The following is a 25,078-nucleotide window of genomic DNA, read 5'->3' as shown; positions in this document are numbered from 1 at the left end:
AAAAAACTGTAGGAAATAGTTTAAGGATAAAATTTTCAAAACTGAGATGGAGATCAACGCAAATTATGTGGATAAATCAGCTCACAATGGTGTCAATGGTGTTGTGGTGTTAATCACGTACACACACACGGACAAATACCCAGTTAAAATATGAATTTACAGTCGGTTCTACCTGATCGACATTTGGCGAGGTTGGCAGAGTTGTTGACTCCAGTTACTGGGTAGGAACGTTCAATACTAAGTCAAATAAAAATATTAGTTTGTATTGAAGTTTTAAAAGATATTTTTTATATAGATGTATTGAATTAAAAAAAGTTTGTGTTTTACGGGTTGATTTGATCTTAAAACTAAATACAATGTCATTAAAAAATATATTATTATGAAAGCCATTGAATTGTTCATTGCTTGAAATATATTGAAATATTTCTTGAAATGGCTTAAACCGTTTTTGGTGATCAGATCTGAACAGCCAGGTACTTCCCCGCTATCCTCTACTAGCCTCATACCATACCTCAACTGGGGATGCCATAGTCTCACTGGTTTCAGGTGGTGTGCGGTATTCACATAAAAAATAATTATATTATAAACATTAATGTGAGTACGTGCGGCTTACCCTTCCAAAAGGCGCCAGACCCTCGTGGTCCGGGTCCGCGTTACCCATCGCGTCGGCCAGCGCGCACTGCGCCCAAGGCGTGTCGCACGTGGAGGTCAGCGTCAGGTAGCGCACGCCCATCACGTGCAGGGCGCGCAGCACGCCTAGCGATCCGCCCAGCGCGTGCCCGCCCTCCACGCCCACCAGCGAACACACGCGCCCGGCGGCATGGGCACGCTTTATATCTGAAATAATAAAAGTCTTGTCAGATAAATCTCAGTTGGGTGTCATAAAGATAATTAATATGTGGACCGCATCGTAAGACAGTCGCCAATCAACCGTGGTACTGCAAACAACAAAAAAAATTAACTGTGGACAAACTTGATATATTTAAAGTTAAAAGTGGACCCCATCTCTATAACCGCACTTCAGCAATGAATATAAATAAAAAAGTCATTTTTTTTACGAGAACACCACAGAAGAATGCTAACCGCTACCAACCGTCTTGACCTAGTGAGACCATGTCATCCCCAATTAGTGTATTTTGGTAATCTAAAAAATCTATCTATAAAAATGATATTGTCGTAATATCATTTTTATAGATAGAAAAAAGCGAGGGACCCAAAATGGACCCCTGAGGTACACCGAAAATGATAATTTTCCAGATGGAGGAAAATCTACCCATTGTGACAGCCTGAGACTTATTCGTTACGTCTGAAGATATCCAACGAAGTAAATCTCCATGAATACCATGATTAACAAGTTTTCTTAGCAGAACGTTGTTGTTGATCTTGTCAAAGGCCTTACTATAATTGGTATAGACTGCATCAACTTGCACATGTTTATCCATGCAGGCAGACAAGAAATTTGTTAATATTATGAGATTTGTTAATATTATGATAAGGTAGTGAGGAGAGGAAGACGACGAGGAACATGGAGGTAGGGCCTGGCTTTTCAGAAATGATGAAAATTCAAATCTGAATGGCGGACTTATACCAGAGCGACACTGAGAGTATCTTCCACTTTGGAACTCAGTTTTTTTGTGAAATTTTTCATAAAATAAAGAACAAAATATTTGGCATTTCGAACTCGAACGCCACCCTCTTTCCTAGAAAATACCTAGTCAACAAATGATAAATGATTATTTTTCAAAACGTATTTTTACATTACTAAACTTATTTTCACCAAGGGCAAAATGTTTGTTATCACCACAGACCATTGGGTTTTTGACCATAGACATCCAAATTGATGGACTTGCCCCAACATAAATTTTGGGTATCATTTCGACTGGCTGGAGGCAAAACACGTAACCATAGTTCTGGCACCAGGAAGATTCGAAAGTAGTACATTGACCGCCGAACAGCGCACATTGAAATAACCAAACACTACGTAGAAAAATAGTCCATTGTGGATCATTTCTGGGCAGGTTTTTTTTCTGAAGGTTCGGTTATAATCGAACCGCTTGGCGTATCGACGCTAAAAATGAGTTAAACCTAAAAATTGTGACGCATTTTTAAAAGTGTCTCATTAAATACTGTAAAAAAATATGAAATTTTGGAAATAAGCCCGAAATTTTGTTAATCCGATTTGGATTTTTTAGTTTCTTATGCAGCAGCATTTTGCGCGCTATTATAAAAAGGACTTGTTATTCTTTGCAGATTTTAAATTTGTAGACTGAATAATGATTATTACAATGCGAGTTGCATGCATACTGTCAGATTCATTTATTACCAAATCACGGAAAGAGTAATGGTTACGTCGCCTCCCCACTCCGCATACTTGGTTTGTTTCCCTTTCCTTGATTGGCCCGTCTATCAATTTGAATGTCAAACCCATTCCTTTAAAACGGTCTCTCATTAGCAGTTTGTATTCACGGAGCAAAAATAATGTCACGCAATAAATGCTAAATATCTTCGCTGCTCGATTCTTTTGCCGTTGTTCTGAGAAAAATATTCTTTGGTTCTATTGAAATATTTCTCCCCAGACAAGGCCGCAAAACTTTCAAGAAAATTAAATTTTTGACGTTTTATTATTGTAAATTCAAACTCCAACAGTTTATCTGGTATCATTGTTTCGAGGCATTATTTTTTTGATGAATTTAATTAAAAATAATTAAAATGTTTTTACACATGTTTTCTATATAAATTATAAGTCATTAAATTTATTTGAAATACAAAATATTAATGACATAATGTGAATGTATAAAAAATGTATTTGATTTATATAACCCTAAGTAATACGGAGTTTCTCAAAAGTAATATGCAAAAAAGAAAAATATTTGAACATTTTGTTTAACGACTTTTTATTAATAAATTAACATCTTTCAGGACCGACGGTCCCCTTTTCAGGGTGTGTATTAAATTTACGTTAAAATTAATACAGAGACATACAAAAACTTTATCGTGGTATATTTTTACGATGTTATAGCCGAGGATTATTACGAGGGTATAATAACCATCCTTAGAAGAAACCCAACACGGCAAATACACCAACAATAAATCACGATAATGTTTTTGGCCGTGAAATTCTTAAATAATATACACTTAAAAAACTGTTAAAATAAATGGTGTGAGAGAATTAAACGAAGGGGACGGGGGATTGAACATTTTTTAAGATGGTCATAGTAATTTTATTGTTAATTCTTTTCTTATATCTTAAATTTCAAACTAATTTATTTATATTTCCTTACAACAAAACAACAACTTTTAACAAAAACCGTTTTAACAAAAGCCTGATTTTCTTAAGCAGTTAGCAAATTCTGAAAAGTTGTTGCTATTCGATCATAGCAAGTAAAAATAGTACCACGTAATAACTTAAGTAGTATTAAATACATCTTTAACACACTAACAAATGTAGTAGTTGAGGGTAAAAGTGATTCGGGTGCGTACCGGGCGCCGTGAGTGTAATTCCTGTACTAGTCCTCCATCATTTCACAAGCTACTTTCTTTACTATAACAAGGATAGAAGGTTTTCAAATTAAATTATTATTTTTTAAACACTGGTGGAAGGTCAAATTTCAAGAAAGAGACTTTAAAAAAAAACTTAGCTTTAGTGAAAAATACCTGGGACTTCATATCGATAAACACTTATCTTTTAAACACCACATACAAAAAGTAAAAAAAAAAATTATCCCACTAATTGGTGTATTTGGTTGTGATGGACTCGCCCTGGGATAATTTTTTTTATTATTGATTTACTATGGTGGGAAAGAAATTTTCAGTTGGTCTCACGACATAGGGGATTACCAGATGTTGGACAACTGATTTTAAAACAAGTGTTTAGATTTATTAGGGTAGAGAAAAAATAGGAACATGCACTGTATCGTCACAGACCTCCGTGATGGTCGTTTGAATTCTTAGATTTTATTCAGTGGAGTAGTAATGGATTTGCCAAGTGTAAGGGGCAGATAGAGAAAAAACCCTAACAAAATCAATAAGAAGCAATTCAACTAGGTTGAGCAATGCTACTAAGTGACTTTTTAAGTATGAAATACGCCGTTAAATATAGTTACGTAATTTGCTAAGGATTCAGACGAATTATAATTATGAATAGCGAGGTAAATAACATTTTAACAGGACGAGTTTGGAATTTGCCTAATTAAATTAAAATCTCGCAAGAAGATTTAAAAAATAAAAATATCACATCATAATTATTTACTACATTCTAGAATTAGGTTGGTAATTTGAAAAGAGGCTAAAAACTGGTAGGCCAACACGCCACTGGGCTGGGGGAGTCGTGTTTCATCCTTTGAACAAAGAATTGGACAGTTTACTTGAGAAGTAACAATTTATTGGTTTTGAAACGATTTAAATTAATGTGACGGGTTCTAGAGCTCATAATTGATGAGGGTTTTTAGTGCGTTTCTGCCCTTGGATACACGAAATTTCGAGAATTCAGGAAACATAAATTAGAAATCGCATATGGTGATTTGGGGGTTGGTTTGGGAGGGGGTCTGGATTTGAAAGCGCGGGGAGACGGTCGGGACAGTTAGCGTTGAAGAACGGGGGAAGAAAGTCGATAGTCGTGGTTAAAAAGAGCGGTTCAAGATAGTCAGGTTTTGAAAACGTTGGGAGACGATCAAATACAGTCAAGGGGGTCAGAGTTTCAAGGTCTGGGAGACGGTCAGGAATAATCAGGATCGGTCAGCGTTTTAAGATAGTCGAGTCAGTAAAAACTAGGAAGCGCGTCAACAAGAATTAATCGTCGGGACGCGAACACGGCTAAAGTCATTTAGTGTGGAAGGAGTGATTTTTCTAACAGCATGAGTATTTTACTGCATGTGTGTGTGGTTGTTTCTTATAATTGTTTGGATTGTTGACACTAAGATGTATCGGTAAGTCTATTATAATCTAATTATTAACACTTATTTCCCTAATGTAAACCAAATAATTCAATTGTATTTTGAAGTAAGAGTATTTAACTTGAATACTATAAAATAAAATCTTCAACAGAATAATAGAGTGCGGACCCTTTTAGCAGAAGAGGCCATAAATCACCTATTGTGTTAAGACCGCCTGGGCACTGGGTTAGTTTTAACTTTGGATTATCGAACAATGCGCATTAATTTGAGTCATGAGTTGGACTATTTTATGCAATTTAAAATGATTTAATAATTCTCCAGTAATAATATTTAACGATTAGGTTATACGGAATGCATAAGATATATTTAATTAAATATAACTTTATCAAACATCACTCTCACTTAGCCGTGTGCCGCGAGCGCACCATTATTTCAACTATTAGAGCCACGTGCGTATACCTACGTACCACTAATATCTACTTCCAAGTCCGTTTTACGAACTTTGTGAAGGCTACGGTCTATTGTAGTTATTACAGGGGTTTCTCTGTTAGCATATAATTTTAATTCATTTTTGAATCGGAATAACGCAGCGGATTGAGGCTAGCCGCCGAGAGAATGCATCTGTCTGGCATTCCTATTCTATCAAGTGAGATTTTCATTTTTCATAAGTTTGGCGGGGACGAAGTGTACGAATTTTCCGTAGGCTGTCCTATCTTACCAAAGCGACAAAAGCGAAGGGAACGAAATTTGTGATTGGCTTGCCTAATAGGGACTTTTGTGTTAGCAAAGTCGATAACCCTGGATACCGAGATAAAGTCTATTTCAGTAGAGTAGCGCCGGTTTTTCCCCTGCTCAGGTGTGGTTGAGTTATTCCCGTAAAAAGCACCGGTTTCTGTCGAAGGTGTTGGCGGACCAGCCTTAGATAGTCACCTTGAATAGACCCCTGTTTCGAGTATTTTCAGCTGGTGAGAGGACGCTTTCACGGAGTTCAAATCGAAGGGAACGAAAATTGCTAATGGGCTTTCCTACTTGAGTTAGCTGGTAGACAAAGGAACAAAGCGGATAAGGGCTATGCTATTCTTGTCTGGCGTGTGGGGAGGATTTTCTCGCTGACAGAACGAAGGGATCGTGACGAATATGAAGTTGTTTCGGCGCTTTCTGACGTCCTTTCTGTCGAATTCAATAAGTACTTACCCCACTATAGGAGGAGAAGTCATCCAGAATTAGGTTGGAAATTGACTCCGACTGAAACCGTTTGAGCTGACGGAGATCGGATGATTTCAGATTCACGACCTGATGATTCCAGTATCCCTGATCCTTAGCGCCGGAAGTCGAGGATATCATTTTCTACCATTCTTTGATATTTGAAGCGAGCGGAGGGTGACAAACGATAGGGCGAATGACCATGACTTTGAAGTGGGGTAAAATCTCCCGTCTCGGAAACCTTCGTTATGTCGGATGGACACCCTCATTCAAATTAAATATTGACATGACTATTTTGAGTGTGGACGAAAGACTTGAAGTATGTTCTGTATTGTACATATGATAAATATGTGTCATTACCTCTACTAGAACGAGAAGCTGTATAGACTGGAGCCAGGAGCTATTTGGAGTAGCGTGACTGCAGAGGCGAAGCCGAACAAACTGAAGCTGAATTCATCATTATTCTTACGAGCGTAAACCAGAGGGGTATTCACATGACTCCCGAACTCCTGACGTTGCTGATGCAAACCACTTCAGTATATGTTTATGTTTGAGGTTAGTAGAGTGGACTCCTAACTTTCGGCATACTGGCGAAGCTTAACTCATCATTGATTTGGGGGAGGTTGACGCGACCTAAACCTCGCGCTACCCACGTGACCCAAATGGTTCCTGACATCAGGCTATCATGCCACCGGACCGGAGCAGCTCCTTGTACCTAACGGTATAAGATGAATCTTCTTCAATCATCATCATCATCAACATCATCATTTACCACCAAGGACCCACATCCCACCTTCATCACCCTCCGGCAGGAGGCAAAACATGTCATTATTTCATCTGTCGCTGAGCGATATTCAATTCATTTCTGGAGGTGTTGGGATTGGACCATCAACTTGGCTGCTCTCGAGCTGGTCACGTTGATGGATGGGATTTGGACGGAGACCAATCGAAAGCAACACATGTTTTGTCTCTATCTATTCCCAAAAATACCTACTCATAGAAATAACTCACAAAACTAACAATCCATAGTCAAATCATTAACTTAGAATTTTGTGCATCTTGAATTGAATTGTCTATAGCGAATTTCATGTACTTGTAATTAATTGTCTCATTATATTAGCACATTATCGACTGCAGCAACCGGAAACGTTTGGGCGAGCAAACAAGGTAGGAAAAGGTAGTTAAAATCAGGGTAGTCGGTCATTGTCTTATTTTCAAACCATACAGAATGTAACACGCCTCATCTAAAAGAACCAAAGTTACCACAACCAATTAAAAGGATCCTTCAATGAATTAATCACTGTCGAAACAAAAAAATTACACAACGTGACATATTAATTCGTTAAGATTGAAGGGTTGATAAACCGCGAGAAGTTGCAAATCAAACGTAACAAAATATTAGTTCGTTAAAAAGGTAGGGTAGACGTAAAAACATTACATGGTAGAATAGCCCATCTTCTACCAATACAAGTAAAGAGGGGATAATACTTTAGTTTAATTCAATCCCATCTAAATTATCTCATAGAAATAAGGGGACACACAAATACCACATATCTAAATGAAATTCAAATAATACAAAATAAAGTTATAAAAAAACTTTTAACTATAGACCAGATACCCCCCACCAAAAGAGTATACCAAGAAACTAACTTACTTAAAATTAGAAAACTGTACGAATACAACATATGCCTATTAATTCACAAAATCCAAAATGGCCTCATACACACAAATACTTCATTTATGAAAACATCACAAGTACATGACCACCACGCAAGACAACATAATAAATTATACACAAATTCAGCAAAGACATAGTGTGGTAAAAGAAACATAGGCCATGAGGGTGTACACATATATAATCTCCTTCCTGATATATTTAAGAAAAAACTGTTTGCCCTCAAGATCAATGAGCAAAACCAAAATGCTCTTATACTTAAGAAAAATATATTACTTATATAGTAAACCATAATTTTTAATATATATATATATATTATTTTTGTTTTAAGCAATGTACACTTAAGTTAGCAAAGCGAAATATGTATTTCTTTTAACTTAATAAATAACTAAAAAAAAAAAAAAAAGAATCCACAATAGGCAATTGAATAATATGCTGAAAGATATCGATTTCAAAAGCAAATACAATATTATTCAATAGCGAGCGCGATAAGGTTGTAGATACAAAAAAGAAAATCGAAAATGGTTTTTTTCAAGTGTTTTTGAGGCCATGAAACTGTTTTGACACGTCTAGATATTTGATCTAATGTTTTTTTCTTCGTCTGCTCCGCGCTGAAAGGGCCCGTGGTATAAAATAGCGTTCGCCCTTTGAAGTATGTGTAAACATATTATTAGGGACATATTCAAGGCGTGCCTCAGGCGCTTGTCATGATACAAGACGACTATTGAAAACGCTTCCCGTATGGAAATTCACCCCTTCTGAGAAAAAAAAACAATTGGAAGGAATAAAATATGATTGGAGATTTTCTATTTACTGGTTGGTTTTAATCAATTTTCTAAAATGTATAGTTTCAATAAGATATCATGATCTGTATTTTGAATGACATAGGTACAGATATCATCTTTACCATAGGAATTAAGTTCTATAAATCTTACTACGAGCAATATCCTTTGACGACATACGCGGATCAGTGACGGTCCGTGACTTTTTAGTAAACTCTAGAGGAGACTTCCTGAACGAGAGTGACCTTGTCAACCACGACTACATGACAAAAAACCCGTTATAAAGTGTGTTATTTAACGAATTGTGCATTCGTCGTCCGTCAGTCCAGAGGCGGCCCAATGCTTGGATATCGATCATCTATCGATCAAGGAATGGCAGTGCTTGATTTTTAAACTGGTGTTCTTCAAAACAATGGTGTGGCAACCGAAGTGGGTCAAAAATAATGCAGGGTCGGCAATCTAACCAATGCAATACCGTAATTTGAGTAAATACTGGAGGTTGCACATTCCGAAATCATAGATACAAATCAATTAGAAGGAGCCTCACAATTTGTTATCAAAGCTTGCATTCAGCATGTTGCATACAGCAATTTATTGACAGTACTGCCATCGTTGCTACTATTAAATTCCATGTGCCGACTAGGAATACTAGACAAAATATAACATTCTTATGAAATACATACACAACCAACTATCAGACACACTCACTGACCTATAGGATGCATGATTTGAGCAACAAGTATGCTAGTGCTATTGGTATATTTATTGACTCCATTTACAGAATCAAGCTTAACCTACATCAGCACTTTGTTGAATCCTACAATTTTTTTTTTTTTTTTTTTTTTTTTTCTTTATTCATGAAATATTAATGTGTACAGTTTTTACATGCTTTTCGACTACCACACTAGACACACGCCCGTATTATGGTAGTCGAAATTTATATACATAGGTTTATATAATTATATAAATGTAATATTTGATAACTTGTTAATCTAAGTATTTTTTTTCTTACATGCAATGTATGTGTATAATAGGTGACACTTTTACTGGTTCCCAGTTCAGTAGATTGCTCAAGTGTACATCAACCGTATTTTAAACTGTTGATATTAATGAGATAAAATGAACACAATCAGCAAATAAATAAATCGGTTACTTTACTTGTTAAAATAATGAAAATAAAGTAGAAATTATGAAAATGAACTTGTTGAAATAATGAAAATAAAGATTAATTAATTAATTATTAAACTTTTTTCTTTACAGAATTGAATGAAAAACAAAAATGACTAATAAAGAAAATGAGCTTAATTTAATGATGGCAGGCATTCCTTGAAAAAGTTCCTTCCCTTTATAAATAACCAATTTTGAACACTTATGACATACAAATTGTGAGTTTTTGATTTTCTGATATCAATACTCAGCGAGTTGAATATTTTGGGAGCAATATAAGAAAACTGCCGCTGGGCGAAAGCTGTTTTCGTTTGGGGAATTTTACATTTTAGGTGTGACGAGTAACGGGTGTTAATTTTTTGTTGTGTTTTATTCACCAAGTCATTTTTCCGTATGTATATGAGAATGGTCTTAACATATAATTGTCGAATATCTAATATTCTGAGTTTTCTAAAAAGTGGTTCTGATGGGTTTGTTGGCTTACATTTGAATATTATCCTTAGTAACAGTTTTTGAATTAAAACCAAGGGATGAAGAATCGTTTTTGCACAACCTCCCCATCCCACTATACCATATGTAGTAATTGATTGAAAAAGTGCAAAGTATACACATCTTAGTGTTTGTAGGTTAAGGATAGATCTGAGAGAGTAGAAAATGTAGCATAATTTGCGAAGCCTTTTTGTTGTAGAATTTATATGGGCCTCCCATCGCAGTTGATTGTCTATAATGACCCCCAAGTACTTAATTTCGTTTGATATTATAAGGTTATCGCATGAACAATTTTTGTGAGGTGATGTAGCCATGTTGAAGTTCTGTGAACATGAATGTATGGTAAGTTTATGATAGTTTTGAGGGAGATTAGGTTTGCGTATGGAAAAAAGTAAGTATTTACTTTTCTCAATATTTAGAGTGAGGAGGTTGGAATCTAACCAGTGTTTTATTTCATTTATACCATGATTTGCTTTTTCAAATGTTGAATTCAAATTTTCATCTGCAAATATGATAACCGTATCATCGGCAAAAGATATTATAGTGCCACCAGTATCCAAATTGCATAACGAGTTAATGTATATTAGAAACAGAAGTGGGCCCAACACACTGCCTTGGGGCACGCCATATGTGATTGGCAAACTTGTACTTCTATACTCTTTAGCGGAGTTAATAATAGTTGACTGGGACCTATTTGTTAGATAGCTCTCAAACCATTTAAGAGGAACACCTTTTATTCCTATCTGTGAGAGTTTTTTCAAAAGTATGCTGTGAGATACAGTGTCAAAGGCTTTAGCCAGATCCAAGAATACAGCGAGGGGCTTGCGACTTTTATCGAGGTTATCAGAAATTAATTTAGTAAAAGCTGCAATTGCATCTGATGCACTAAGACCTTTGCGGAAGCCGTATTGGTTTTTTGACAGGATTTTATTTTCTTCGAGAAACTTGTAGAGCCTTTGTTTTACTGTTTTTTCGATTATTTTAGAGATTGGACTCAGTAGAGATATTGGTCTATAGTTATTGACGATTGATCTGTCCCCTGATTTAAAGATAGGAATAATTGTTGAATGTTTTAGAGTGTTTGGGAAAAGGCCAGTTCGAAAACTTAGATTTGTGATGTATACAAGGGGCTTAGCAATGATTGGTTTAAGGTGTTTAATTAGTTTAGTGGATATATTGTCAACTCCCGTGGAGTGTGTATTTTTGAGTGAATTGATGATTTCAGTGATTTCTTGTTCTGTTGTTAGTGTGAGATTGAAAGGGTCATAACTCAGATTATCGAGAAAGATAGTATTTGCAAGATTATTTTCAGACTTGCTATTTCTTTTTAAAATATTATTTGCTAGATCCGATCCGATTGTAGAGAAGAATTGGTTGAAGTGATTTGCGATTGTTTCTGAATTTTCGGTTGCATTTAGTGTTTTATTTGTGATGGTTATTTTATTTATGGGTGTGGTAATTTTGTCGGTGTAGCATATTTCTTTGACAATGTTCCAGATTTTTTTATTATCATTCGCAGCTTCCTCTATCTGTTTCCTATAATAATCTTCTCTGGCCGTACAGGTTATTTTTTTACAGGCATTTCTGTATCTTTTATAAAATAAGAGAGATTCGTAATCAGTGGGGTTATTTTTACAATATTTATGAAGTTTATCACGTTTGCGGATACAGTGTAAAATACCAGTAGTTATCCAAGGTTTTAGTTTAATTGTACGACTACTTTGATTGTTGTGTGTGTAGGATGTGGCATTTTTCAGATGCTTATGTAGGATGTTGATGAGAGATTCACACGCTAAGTTTGGATCGCTAATTTTGTAGAAATTTGACCAGTTTTCATTGGAAACCAGTTTGAAGAGAGTGTCATAAGAAATTTTCTTTAGTTGTATAGTGGATGCTGGTAATTTTTGAATTTTATGAGAAATGGAGGTGATAGTAGCGTAGTGATCTGTCACAGTGCACTGATATATGAGAGATTTGATATTTAGCTTACATTTGACAAAGACGTGGTCTATGCAACTGGCGGATAACTCTGAGACACGAGTAGGGGCTGTAATAGCTGGGATAAATCCTTGAAGAGTTAATAAATTTATGTAGTCGTTTGCTTGGGGATGCATTGTATTTATAATATTAATATTTAGGTCACCAATAATTAGAACATTTTCATGATCTCTAATACATGCCAGAAACTGATTAAGCGAGTTTAAAAATGGTGTTATATTGGAAGTGCTCGGTGATCGGTATATAGTTAGAACAGTAACGCTATTTTCTATTTCAAGTTTAAGACAATTTGAGTGAGTTATTGTGATTTCCTTTATAGAGTATTGTATATGATTTTTTATGTATATAATAACGCCATCATTTTGTAATTGGTTATTCTGAGTACTGTATTGATTATAGTTTTTTTATGTTTTTAGGAATATAGTTATCTCTGATCCAGCATTCGCTCAGAATAATCAAGTCAAAGTCTGAGTCAAGTTCTGTAAGTAGTATCATTAGTTCATTGAAATTTTTGTTCATGCTTCTGATATTCATGGAAAATATTTTTAGGTTGGATTTATTTAGGGTTTTTTGAACTTCTACAGAACTACTTGTTTCGATACATGGAATCTGCGACAAATTGTCTAAAATATTATTTATATTATCTTCCATTTTTTAAATTGGTGTAGGGTGTTGGTAGCTGAACTTTGGATGAAGACTAGAAGCTGAACAAAACTTGGCGAGCAATTTAGAAAACAAGTTGTATGTAGAATTTTTACTGTTGGCAATGTTAGAAAATAATGTTGATGTTTCAAAGCAATAGAAATAGGAATAGTATCTTTTACCGGATTCTTGATTCTGACACTAGTACAATATATGTGATACCTCAAAACAAGTACAATAAAAAAATAATAATACGATACAATAAAAGTTTTACACATGATAATTTTAGAACTATAATTGTGATGAATTTGGTGAGAGTAGTGCCAGTGTCTCCGCATTAGAAACAAGAATTGCAGGTGTTCCGATATCTCTACGTACGTAGATCTGCCCTGATTTGATCCACGAATACTTAAAAAAAAATTCTTTTGTAGCTTTGCGGGCCAGGTACCACAAGTGGTTAGCACGAAATGTCAGGTGTTCCGCAACGTAGACTGGTGAGCTTGGTCCGGCAATCCCTAAGTTCAGAGTGTTGAGCTTCTCCTCGGGACTGGATGCTTGTTTGTGGAAGGCTTTTATATCCGATAGTAATTGTTCTCGATCGCGATTCGAGGTCAGTTTAAAAACAATAGGTCCATTTTTGTGTTTTTGTGTCCTGTAGGACGCTTCAATGTTTGAAGTATTTACTTTTGATTGAATGGTTTGGCATATATTGTGGAATATATTTTTCAAACTTTCTCCCTTTATTTTGGGTATTCCCCTCACCTCTATATTTTTGGCTCTTGCCGACCTTTCGACATTTTCAAGCTGGCCTTCTAGTAGGTCAATTCGGGATTCTAAAGAGGAATTTTGTTTTGTTAACACCATATTTTTATCTTCTAACTCCCGCACGCGGAGGAGAATATCTTCATACTGCTTGCTCATGAAGGTTATTGTATCCAGTATTTTATTATTTTGTAAGATGATTGCATTTTGACTTTTCAGGATTTCGCTGTTCTCCGATCCAATGGGTTTATCACAACTGATATCGTAAACCGGTGACTGCGCCTGGGAAGAAGTGCCAACCGCTACGGTTGCGCACTTCTTGCATTTAATTTGAGTGCGCCGTTCCATTGTCAGTCGTCGATAAGCGGTTTCTGTGATTCCACCGCAGAGAAGATGGTATGCTCCTTTACATACTAGGCATACAAATGTAGTTCCCGTCGATTCGGGACATGCTAAGCAGTTAGGCATAGTTAGAAGATTTTTAATATTTTTAATTTATTCAATTTTCGATGGATTCTCTGGGCCTTGAACGCGCCCCGCAACTTAACAGTCGTGCGTTAAAGATTAAATAAAATAAAAATAAAATATAAAAATTTTAGTTGGTTTGGTTGGGGCTCGAACGTACGCCGTTGATATAACTTTCAGCGTGACCGATTTATCCACTGAACCACTTCCGAGTTATGAGTAGGCGAGATAATAGATCTTCATATATTGTAATTCAGCTTGAGAGATGACAGTGCTGTTTTTGCTAAATCTTTCACTTTCAATATATGATAGTTTTACTTTTATATTAATAGAATTGGATTTAAAATTTTTTTTTTTTTTTAAAAACTGGGTGATTTAACACTGTTACACTTAGCAAAAAACAAAATTGAGCACTTTTGATGTAGTTTGAACGTAATCTTGAAAACAATTAATTTTGACAGTTCCGTATTATTTAAATTCGTACACTTTTAATGGAATGCAATGCAGAATTTAACTTATTAATCACGTAGATTGTGGATTTTTAAAGTCTTTATCGTTTGATCACTTAAATATATAGGTTTGATTACTTTTTACTGCAATTTTTATAAATTTAACAGAGCTCAGCAGTTGTTGACAATAGCGTGCACTTGTCTCGGTAATGATTGAATTGTATTAGAGTAGCGTTGGTAATGTAGCTGTAGTGATTTGTCTTATATGAATTATTTTTTTAGTTTCTCTAATATTTTATGTTACTGTTACATGTTTTACTAATATTATTTTGTATTCATCAACTGTAATTTTTTTTTGCACAATTTTCGATAGCTTACTAGATATATTCTATTTAAAAATGCATGTAAAAGCCCGACTGGACGTAATTTTTTTTTTTTTTTAAATACTTATTTGTTAGTACTGTAAACGTGATTCTGGCCGCAATATTTATATGAATTGGTTTGATTTTTCATTTTAAATAGTCAAGATAAATAATCTATATTTATAAAAATGAATGTTTCTTTGTTTGTCCCTTACGCTTTCCTTTACCACTCATCCGGTTGCGATGAAAATTTCAACGTTTGTTCTTATTAGTGCCATAAGTGTTTAGAGAGTAGTTTGTAGAAAATGTCGGGAACGTTCGAGGAAGACTTAAAACATTATCTCTGCACTAGACTGAGATATGGAGTCGAGTTAATCACACAATTATCGGTGGTAACATAATGAACGAATAAATTGGTGTAAGGAGAATGTATGACTTAAGAGTAAATGGCTGAAGAAGTCAAGGACGTCCGTGGAAGACATGGCACGATCAAGTGAAACAAATACTTATTACAATACAATTATATTTTTTCACCTTCAAAACCACTCATAAGACCCCGAGCGACGCCGGGTGCACGTCAAATAGTTATGAATAAAATAACAATATTATGCATTTTAGATTCTGAATCAAAATTTATTTACTGTTTTATAATTTTATACCAAGCATCACAAACAAGCCTAACTATTTGCGGGTGTGTCTCACTTAGTTTACGAGTTGAGAACTGTAGTGCTAGTTTAAATACTAGAAGTCTGAAGATTATTTGTGTATTATCGTTATAATTATTATTACCATTGTTACTTACGAGCATTAAATCTTTGACATTGTATGATTACGCTTTAATAAACACGGGGTGATAATTATTCACTTTGGCTAACGATAATATTATGTGGTAATGAAATAAACAGGGTGTCTGGTGGTAAAGCCCGCTAACTTCGGGAGATGATTCTACATGATGGTAGAATTATTAAAAAAAGAACTTTTTCGAAATTCCAACTTTTTTTCTAATACAAAAAATTCACTTTTTTAACCTTAAAACTACCTTAATTTCAAAATAAGTAAATTATCTTTCTTACTTGTACTATCATCTAGAATCAGCCGCAAAGTTAGAGCACTTTACCCACGGACATCCTGTATAGTTATTCCGTCACACAGTAATTTATAACTAACTGCTTAAACGAATTTTTGGTATTGTTAGACGTAATTTTACATAAATATTATCAATAACCTTCTCTTATAGTGATTTGTTTTTGGGGTATTATGCCTTATTACGCTACATCCTTCTTTAGCCAAAGTAATGCTACTATTAACAATATTCTAGCCCTCCAAACTAATTTTCTCGATTTTGAGAACAACTCATAGAAATCGTTGTATATCCTTTACATGCACAACACACTAAGTTTTATTTTCAAATCTAGAAGTTAACTACAGAAGAATTAAAATGTGAACCTTAATCAAAACAAGAGGTTCCGAATGCTATTTGAAAAAAAAATGAATATTTGTGAATTTTCGATTAATTATTTTTATTTAAAATTATAAACAAAAGTGAGGTGACAATAACGCTGGTAATATATTTTTCTAATAAAATGCGAGTGTTTTTTTTATCATTATCAGTCATGTTAGTTACAACAAACGTGATGTAAGCCATTTTAAATTTTTTTTTAACGTTCGCAATAATAAATTTAACATATCAAAATTTATATTATTATTTATAACAATAAAATTTAAAAGCGTATTTTATCACTTTTCAAAAACAGTTTTTAGCTATCGGATAGGTATAGAAATATTCCATTTATTTAGATTTTATTGCAAAGTGGAAATACTCCAACCTTCTGTCAAAGTATGGCAGAGGCCTGAGGAACTAGCTTCAACAGAAATAACAAAAAACGCCAGAATACGTGTACCAACGTGCATGTGATAACATTAAGGTCATTTATAACCAGGATATATATTTGGGACTTACGAGAACCTTATACATTCCAAGAAATAATAATTGGAAGGCTTACCTGCCCGCTAAGCCTAGTTTTCGTGAACATTACAGCCCCTGCAAACCTGCTCTTCAGGGCCCGGGGGCACGCGGCGAATGGAATTTAATCTGTTTCTTTTACTCTGCAGGTGTTTGGTTTGAAAAACATTTGTATTTGTTAGGTTTCAAAGAATTAAGTCTAACCGAGTTTGCAAGAAATACGAAAATACACAGTGACATTAAAAGGGGTAGATGTTTTGTACAACTTTGCTCTATTCGCAAGTCATATTTAGTAATCCGAAATAGATAAAAAAAAGTAAAAAGCTTTACTTAAATCAGTGTATATAACGTACACTAGTTGTTTGAGACCAAGAGTTTCAGAAAGTATTTTTTTAAATTATTAAATTACTTAAGGTAGAGCGACCTGTGATGAAGCCATGTTGGTTAAGAACAATAAATTTTGAAATGATATCTAGCACTAATTTTTAACAAAGTGATAAAGTTATGTTGGTTGAACAATAATGTTGTTGATAGGTTTTGCAATGATATCTAGAACTAATTTTTATAAAAGTGATGAAGCCATGTTGGTTAAGAACAATAAAGTTGTTGAAAGGTTTCGCAATGATTTCTAGCACTAATTTCTCAAAAATTGATGAAGTCATGCTGGTTAAGAACAATAATGTTGTTGATAGGTTTTGCAATGATATCTAGCACTAATTTTTCAAAAAATTGTGAAGTCATGTTAGTTAAGAACAATAAAGTTGTTGAAAGGTTTCGCAGTGATTTCTAGCATTAATTTCTAAAAAAGTTTCGGTAAATTAGAAATTATACAAATTGGTCTATAGTTTGATATATCGCTTTTATCGCCTCTTTTATGAAGAGTTAAATAATTGTTTTTCTACTGAGCCAGAAAAAAACCCAATGGATAAAGAGTTTATGTAAAAGATAATTCAGACTACTAACACAAGTAATTAAAATATTGGAGGCATACTATCATCCGGTTCCACAGATTTATTGCTATCTAATGCCTTTGTGCTTTTTTCTCCGACTTGTATTATGATTGGCAACATTGGCTTAAATTTAATGACTTTTCAACTGAAATATCGGGAACAGTATTCACAGGACCACCTGTGTCGTAAACACATTTAAATAAAATAGCAAAGAGTTATAATATACCTTAACCATACCTTCGATACTGTCAGCACATTTTTCTGTTAACCACTGGACTGATTGGTGTCACATATATACACTTATTATATAACTTAATGAATACGATTCGGCAAAATATTCATTTGAAAATATATAAAATTTCGTACTGTAGTTTAATGCCTGGATCTGACTAGATTTCGCCATTTAACCCATATTTTTAGATTCTATAAATGTGGCACATTATGACAGAAATCTCTCAAAAATGCAAAATATGCCAAAAATCACTCCAGTCAGTGGATTTCAGTAGGTACATGTTGGGAAAATCCACAATCGTTACTTTACCAGTTGCCTAAAATTTAAAATCTGTTAAGTAAGTTAAGCAAACGTATAAGAAATAAGTAGTTACTACCTGGTTTTGGATGAGTTTCAATACCATATCTTATCGACTTATTAACTTTATTATTGTTTCTTGATTTACTTTTCTGACGGTTAAATGTATGTTTAATTTAAATATTTTGTGCACGATGGAAATGATGTAGCAATGTGAACCTACTTAATACCAGACAAAAAAGCTATTCAGGCATAATTACACCCCGAAGCTCACAGATTAAGTATATTCAGTAAGGTAAAAAAACTGATTTCTACCAAAAAGATTAATGTATTTTCTTACAAAATAATACGTGATCATATTTAATAAAATGGTTAGAAGATTTCTTTGCTTAACGGTACAAGGTAAATAACAATATGCGATAACAAGAGTCGGAAAAAATCGAACGTGACCTCTCAAACACGGAAACAGAAAATAAAGAATTCGAAAAGGCCTTCGAATATCTACTCGTTTCCAAAGTTGTTGAAAGTTTTATGTGATCTTCAGATCTGCAAAGAGCACAACTGTAAAAATCTGAAGAATTTTGGTTTTTAATATGAGCACGATTTTAGTTTCTTACTTTACGAAAAACACACTATGTAATACACCACCTTTTCATTGAAATAATAACTGACAGCTCACCATTTCGCTTATCTCAATCTTCATCAGGGCTATTATATTAACAGTTTATATAATAGCTCTGATGAAGCTTGAGATAAATGAAACCTGGTTGGCTGTCAGTTATTATTTCAATAAAAAGGTGGTGAATTACAAAGTGTGTTTTTCATGTAATATAAATATAAAATGTCATACCCCAAAGTATTTACTTGTTTCGGAAATAAAAAAATTATTTTCTATCAAAACGAATTATTTTGAATGATGTTGATGATGATTTTCTTTCTTGTTTCTGCATTTTTGGTGATACTTGGTGATGTATCACCAAGAATGTTTATTTAACAAATATTTGCTTAAATAAACAGTGGAGTCCTGTTTTCACCCGCAAATCCCCAATTTAGCACTTGAATGATCAAAATTAAGTGACAGATGGGACAGACCCTCAACCGGCCTCTCCGGATCTGGTCAGCGCAGCCACGCGATTCGTGGGCAGACGCATCTACCGCGAGGGCCTAGACAAACCTCACCCCATGAATCCGGGCATCCCTGATAAGTCACGAAACGTAGCGAATTACTTGGGATGACCTATGGCATAGGTCTTAGTTAACCAATTAATAGTTCCTGGGGTGGCGGTACCCATACCTGTGTCCAAAACTGAAATAAAACCAATTTCAGAACGTGAAGAGTTATTGCTCTTGCTTACCTGCTATTTTTTAATTGTAATCACAATTCTGCGGGCAACCAAATCACAAACCCGAAAAACATAAACACAATTAAAAATACAAAATTACCTTTCTAAAATTCTAGAACGAAAAACCTAAAATCGAATAACTCTTCTAGCATTCTGGAATAAATAAACAAATAACTTATCTGGAAATAATAAACTCCAGCGAAAAATATTATGCTTTAAAAATATAGATTTTCATATGGGTCAACGGATGGTGATTCTGAATATATAAGATTCATTTTATATTTAGAATTTATAAATCGTCATTTAAAAACACCATCACATTAAACCACAGCGTTTTGTCGGTACGAATGAATCTGCTGATTCATCACAATCATTCTACGTGAGGTATATATCTATGATCTACAATATCTACATCAGGGTTGCCGGTTCGTGGAGAATTTCTAAAATTGTGGGGAATTTCTAAGGTTTTTCAAGAATTGTTTTCTCCTGGGGAGATCCATTTTGTAGGGAAAATGCGGGGATTCTGGGCATTTCTTGAATATTGTAATAACGTACTATATTTCTTTTTTTTTGCATCATAAATAAAAAAAATCTATTTTTAGAGATAATCCGAAAATGACTATTTAAGAGAAAATAAAAATTTATTTTCAATAGAAATTTGTTTAATTTTGGAGATAAAGGAACTTATTGGGATTTTGTGGGGAATTCAAACACCTCTCCATCTCTTGTGGGTATTTTAGAACATATTATACATTGACCATCCTGATCCACATTAGAATCGGTGAAAATGTTGTAACCAATATTTTTAAATACCGATAAATTGTTAATCACGTGCGGTCATCGATGTATTTTTGCACTTTAATAATATAAGATGCTAACATTTTACCTAATGTTTTATAAATGTTAAAAGCGGGTAAACTTAAGCATTAAAAATGTCTGGACTCTGGATTTCTGGATTTTTCTTGGGTACCGGCGCCCTGGGAACCATTTATTGGATGTACAACACCTCTGCCACAGGTCACCTCAAGTGGTTCGCTACGTTTGGTGACTAAGCAGGGGTGCCTAGGTTCATGGGTTAAGGTTTGCCCAGGTCTTGGTGGCGGGTGCGTCGGCCCACCTTCTGCATGGCGGGCCGGTTGGGAGATGCTGGTTGAGGGAGACCCTTTACAACCGGTTACCGCTGTCCGGGCCGCTCGATAGTACAGAGGCTCGACCCTCAGGCTCACGACTAAGGGTGAGCTGTTACCACCAGCGAGTGAAAAAACCCCGGCACTGCTGTTGTGCCGGTTCGTGACCAGAGGGGACCCCCCAGCAGCGTTTGGGGCGCATTGGATGCCCTCTCCAGCCGGACTCTCCCGGCCTATCGCCTAGCACCGCAGTGGGTGGGCTGGAACCAAACGCTCATCACTCCTGGACAGCCTGAACCCCAGATTCCTGCACACAAATTTAAATTCTGTTCATCACTATCTTTTGTCCCAACGTCCCAACCTTCTTTTCCTATCCGAAACTCAGATAGCCGAGCCGCCAGACTCCTCCTATCTGGACTGCCCGGGCTTTACCCTTGCAAGCAAGTTCCGACTCAAAGGAGGAGTCTGCCTCTATAGTCAAGCTGACGTCAACTGTGTACGACTATTGAGTCTGGAAAACTCCAGATTCGACGTAATGTGGGTGCGCGTCAATCTTTCCAGTACGGCAAGATTCTACGCATGTCTATACCGCTCACCAAACCATATCGAATCAGACACTTCCGAACTCTTCAAACATTTGAGCGATACTATTGATGATCTCTTGCCCCGCTACCCTTCGGCCGAGTTTATTGTTCTGGAGGACTTCAATGTTCATGACGAACCATGGTTGAAGTTCTCAGGCCCAACGGACTCGGCTGGCCGACAGGCGGAATCCTTTGCCATTTGCTACGGATTAGAGCAACTGGTTCAGGAGCCTACAAGGGTTCCTGATGTTCAGACTCACCGCTCCAATCTGTTAGACCTATTCTTAACTACTGTGCCACACGGTTATAAGATTGACGTCACAGCGCCTCTGGGATCATTCGACCACTGCCTAGTGACGACATCAATCCCCGTTAACCTCAGATCAACCAATGAGAGGCTGAGGAGAAAATTGTGGCACTATAGGTCAGCAGATTGGTTCAGTATGCGGGCCAATTTCACCGCTTTTCCATGGTCAGCTGTTTGTTTTCGGACTTCGGACACTTCAAGAAGTGCCCAGGAGATTGGTGAAGTCATCAAATCGGCGATGGATGGCTTCATACAATCGACTACTAAAGAAACTGCTGTGGGCTCAAAGCCGTGGTTCAGTCGACAATGCTCCGAAGTAGTTCGACGAAAAAACGCGGCTTACCGAGCCTACAACACATCTCGAACGCCCGAAAGCAGATAAGCATACAACAAATCGGCAAAGGAATGCAAGAGAATCATTAATAGGTCAAAATTTGAACACGATCTGCAGATCAGCAAAAAGCTGGCTGCCTGCCCGCATGGCAGCAGAGCATCCTGGCCGCTTGCGGGCTCAATAGGTCGAAATTTTTGCAAACCCAGTTTTCCACCTCTTACCAGACCTGACGGCTCACTAGCAAACACGGCCACCGAAAAGGCTAACCTATTAGGGAAAATGTTTGCGGTAAACTCGACCCTCGACGACGGAGGTGCTGTTCCGCCGTCGGTTCCTCACTGCGGCTTCTATATGAAAAAGCTGAGGATCCGGCATCGGGATGTACTCCACGTTATACGGGGCTCGATGTTAACAAAGCTAGTGGACCTGATGGAATACCTGCCCTGGTATTGCAGAGGTGTGCTGCGGAAATAGTTCCAGTTTTGACAAAGCTCTTCAAAATGTCCCTGAAGTGTGGCACTGTGCCCTCTGGTTGGAAAAAAGCGGTCATTCACCCTATTCCCAAGAAAGGTGACCGCTCCAACCCGGCCAACTACCGCCCCATAGCGATCACATCAGTTCTGTCCAAAGTGATGGAACGTGTGACTAACGACAAACTGCTCACATACCTCGAGAAGAACAAAATTATCAACGACCGTCAATACGGATTCCGGCGGAACCGCTCGTGTGGTGATCTTCTCGCGTATGTGACGCATGTTTGGGGCTGCCTGGAACGTCACGGTGAGACCCAAACGGTCGCACTAGACATATCCAAGGCCTTTGACCGGGTCTGGCACCGAGGACTTGTCAACAAATTGCCTTCTTATGGACTCTCCCGCATCCCTGTGTACGTGGATTGCTGACTTTTTAAGGGATAGGTCGATTCAGGCGGTTGCTGACGGTTTCATCACTTCCTCACACTCCATAAATGCTGGCGTCCCACAGGGATCGGTTCTGTCTCCGACTTTGTTTTTGTTGCACATCAATGACCTTTTGACATGTGCACCGATTCATTGTTACACGGATGACAGTACAGTTCATGATAGTTTTTTGTTTGACAAGCCCCCAAAGGGCACACAAACTCCAACGGCTCGGAGGGCTTTGAAGCAGAGAATGGACGGTTATCTCGAGAGTGTTTCCTCCTGGGGTAAAAATAATCTCGTCGAATTTAATGTTTCAAAAACCCAATCCTGTCTGATTACGTCTAAAAAGGATCCAAATTATAATCTAGTCTCCTTCGACGGAAGCAATCTTCCGAACAGGCCTTCCATTGATATGCTTGGTGTAACTATAAGTGACCAGCTCAGGTACGGGGGCTCCATCGAATCCAGAGTAAAGGTGGCCTCTCAGAAGCTGGGCGTACTGTACAGGGCCCGCAGATACTTTAATAGTACACAACTGCTGACCTTGTACAAATCGCAAGTGCGCCCTACTGTCGAATTCGGCAGCCATCTCTGGTCCGGAGCCCCTAAATACCTGAAAAAAACCCTTGACTCGGTGCAAAAACGGGCGGACTGCAATCTTTAGAGCACAAGCGTCAGGTAGGTATGCTGTCCTTGTTCTATCGGTATTACAATGGAAGATGCTCTGAGGAACTAGCGTCATTGATTCCTTCGGCACTGGCGCGTAGTTGGGATACACGTCAAACGCGCGCCCAACATTTGTACACGGTTGACATTTGTCACATGAGAACGGGTCGCTTCTACGATTCGTTCTTAAGTTCAACAGCTCGGCTTTGGAACGAGCTGCCGGCCTCTGTGTTTCCTCCCTCCTACAACATGGGACTCTTCAAGAACCGTGTTCACTCCTTCCTCTCCACAAAAAAACCCTCCATACAGCATCCCCAAAGAAGACATAGGCCCTGAGGGAAATTATTTTCTTCAGGGCCTCCTGTGTGGAGTTAATATAAAAAAAAAATTTAAAAAAATACAGCGCTGGTTGAAAAAAAACATATGCTTTTAGAGGCTGGTAACTGGTGACGTCACAGGTCACATCCATAGATTTAGTGAGTTTTCTGGAGACCCGAATATTAAAAACTTTACTATGAAAACTTAAAAGATAGAACGTCATTACCGATTAAAAATAAATAAAAGTACTGGATTTAATTATTTATTTTCAAAATGGCTACTTGCGGTTATGCCCAGTCGCAGTCGGTATAATTTCCCGGGAAATAATTTAGCAAAGTGACTGCATTATCCCGAGAAGCAGTTCACCTCAATTATTCAACCCTACATCACGCGGAGGGTGATTTTTATTTCCTCAAAGGGTGCATTAACTACGAGCCAGTGCCAGAACTATGCCTTATTTACGATGAAATTTCTTAAAATGGTTAACCGAAATAGCGCTACCGACTGCTCTTAAAACAGTGATACTCAAATTTACTGGTGAAGCCAATGTATAAATGTAAACTGCACAGGGTATAACTGTTTTTGTAGAGATATAATCGATTTATTTTGAGTAACACATATCACATAAAAAAGTAAATATGTTGGTCTCTCTCTTACAAAATTCACATTAATAACATTGAGCGAATACAAAAAAATTTCCACGTTTTATAAATTTTAAATTAAATATCCCACTATTAGACTTACAATATCTTTTTTATTAAATACTTTAAAAATACAGTCATTAGAAGACAGGCGTAAAATAAACGACTTAACTTTTTTATTCATGATTCTAAACTCTAAATTCGATTGTTGCGAACTTCTGCGAATAAACTTACTAATACCTACAATAGCAACACGACAAAATACACTATTTCAATGCAACACACATACGCGCAATTACATTGTAAACTCCCCAATACAACGGTTTCAAACTATGGGAAACCAATACTTAGGTGATGTCGATATATTTAATATTAACTTTGCGAATTTTGTGGATTACGTAAAATAAATATTTAAACACTATTCCTAAATGGAATTTATATTTTTGTAAGCCATTCAAAAGGCTGTATTTTTTAATTTATGTTCTTTTATTTTTAATATTTCTTTCTCGTGTTTCAAAACTGTCATTA

General features: G+C 36.3%; 1 protein-coding gene across 1 annotated transcript in view; it reads right to left on the bottom strand.

Moving 5' to 3' along the window:
- The window catches only part of LOC149424613 (uncharacterized), a 371,453-nt gene that overhangs the window by 50,963 nt on the left and 295,412 nt on the right, over positions 1 to 25,078 (bottom strand). The window contains exon 6 of the mRNA XM_089631078.1: positions 614 to 837. Within this exon, the coding sequence (XP_089487204.1) occupies positions 614 to 837 (224 nt within the window). The remainder of the gene's footprint in view (positions 1 to 613; positions 838 to 25,078) is intronic.

The sequence above is a fragment of the Hesperophylax consimilis genome, chromosome 4 (genome assembly GCF_061612785.1).
Source record: "Hesperophylax consimilis isolate HC1 chromosome 4, BYU_Hcon_1.0, whole genome shotgun sequence".
Classification (NCBI taxonomy): domain Eukaryota; kingdom Metazoa; phylum Arthropoda; class Insecta; order Trichoptera; family Limnephilidae; genus Hesperophylax; species Hesperophylax consimilis.
Note: the sequence above shows the minus strand (reverse complement) of the source record. Positions and strands in the feature narration are given on the sequence as shown.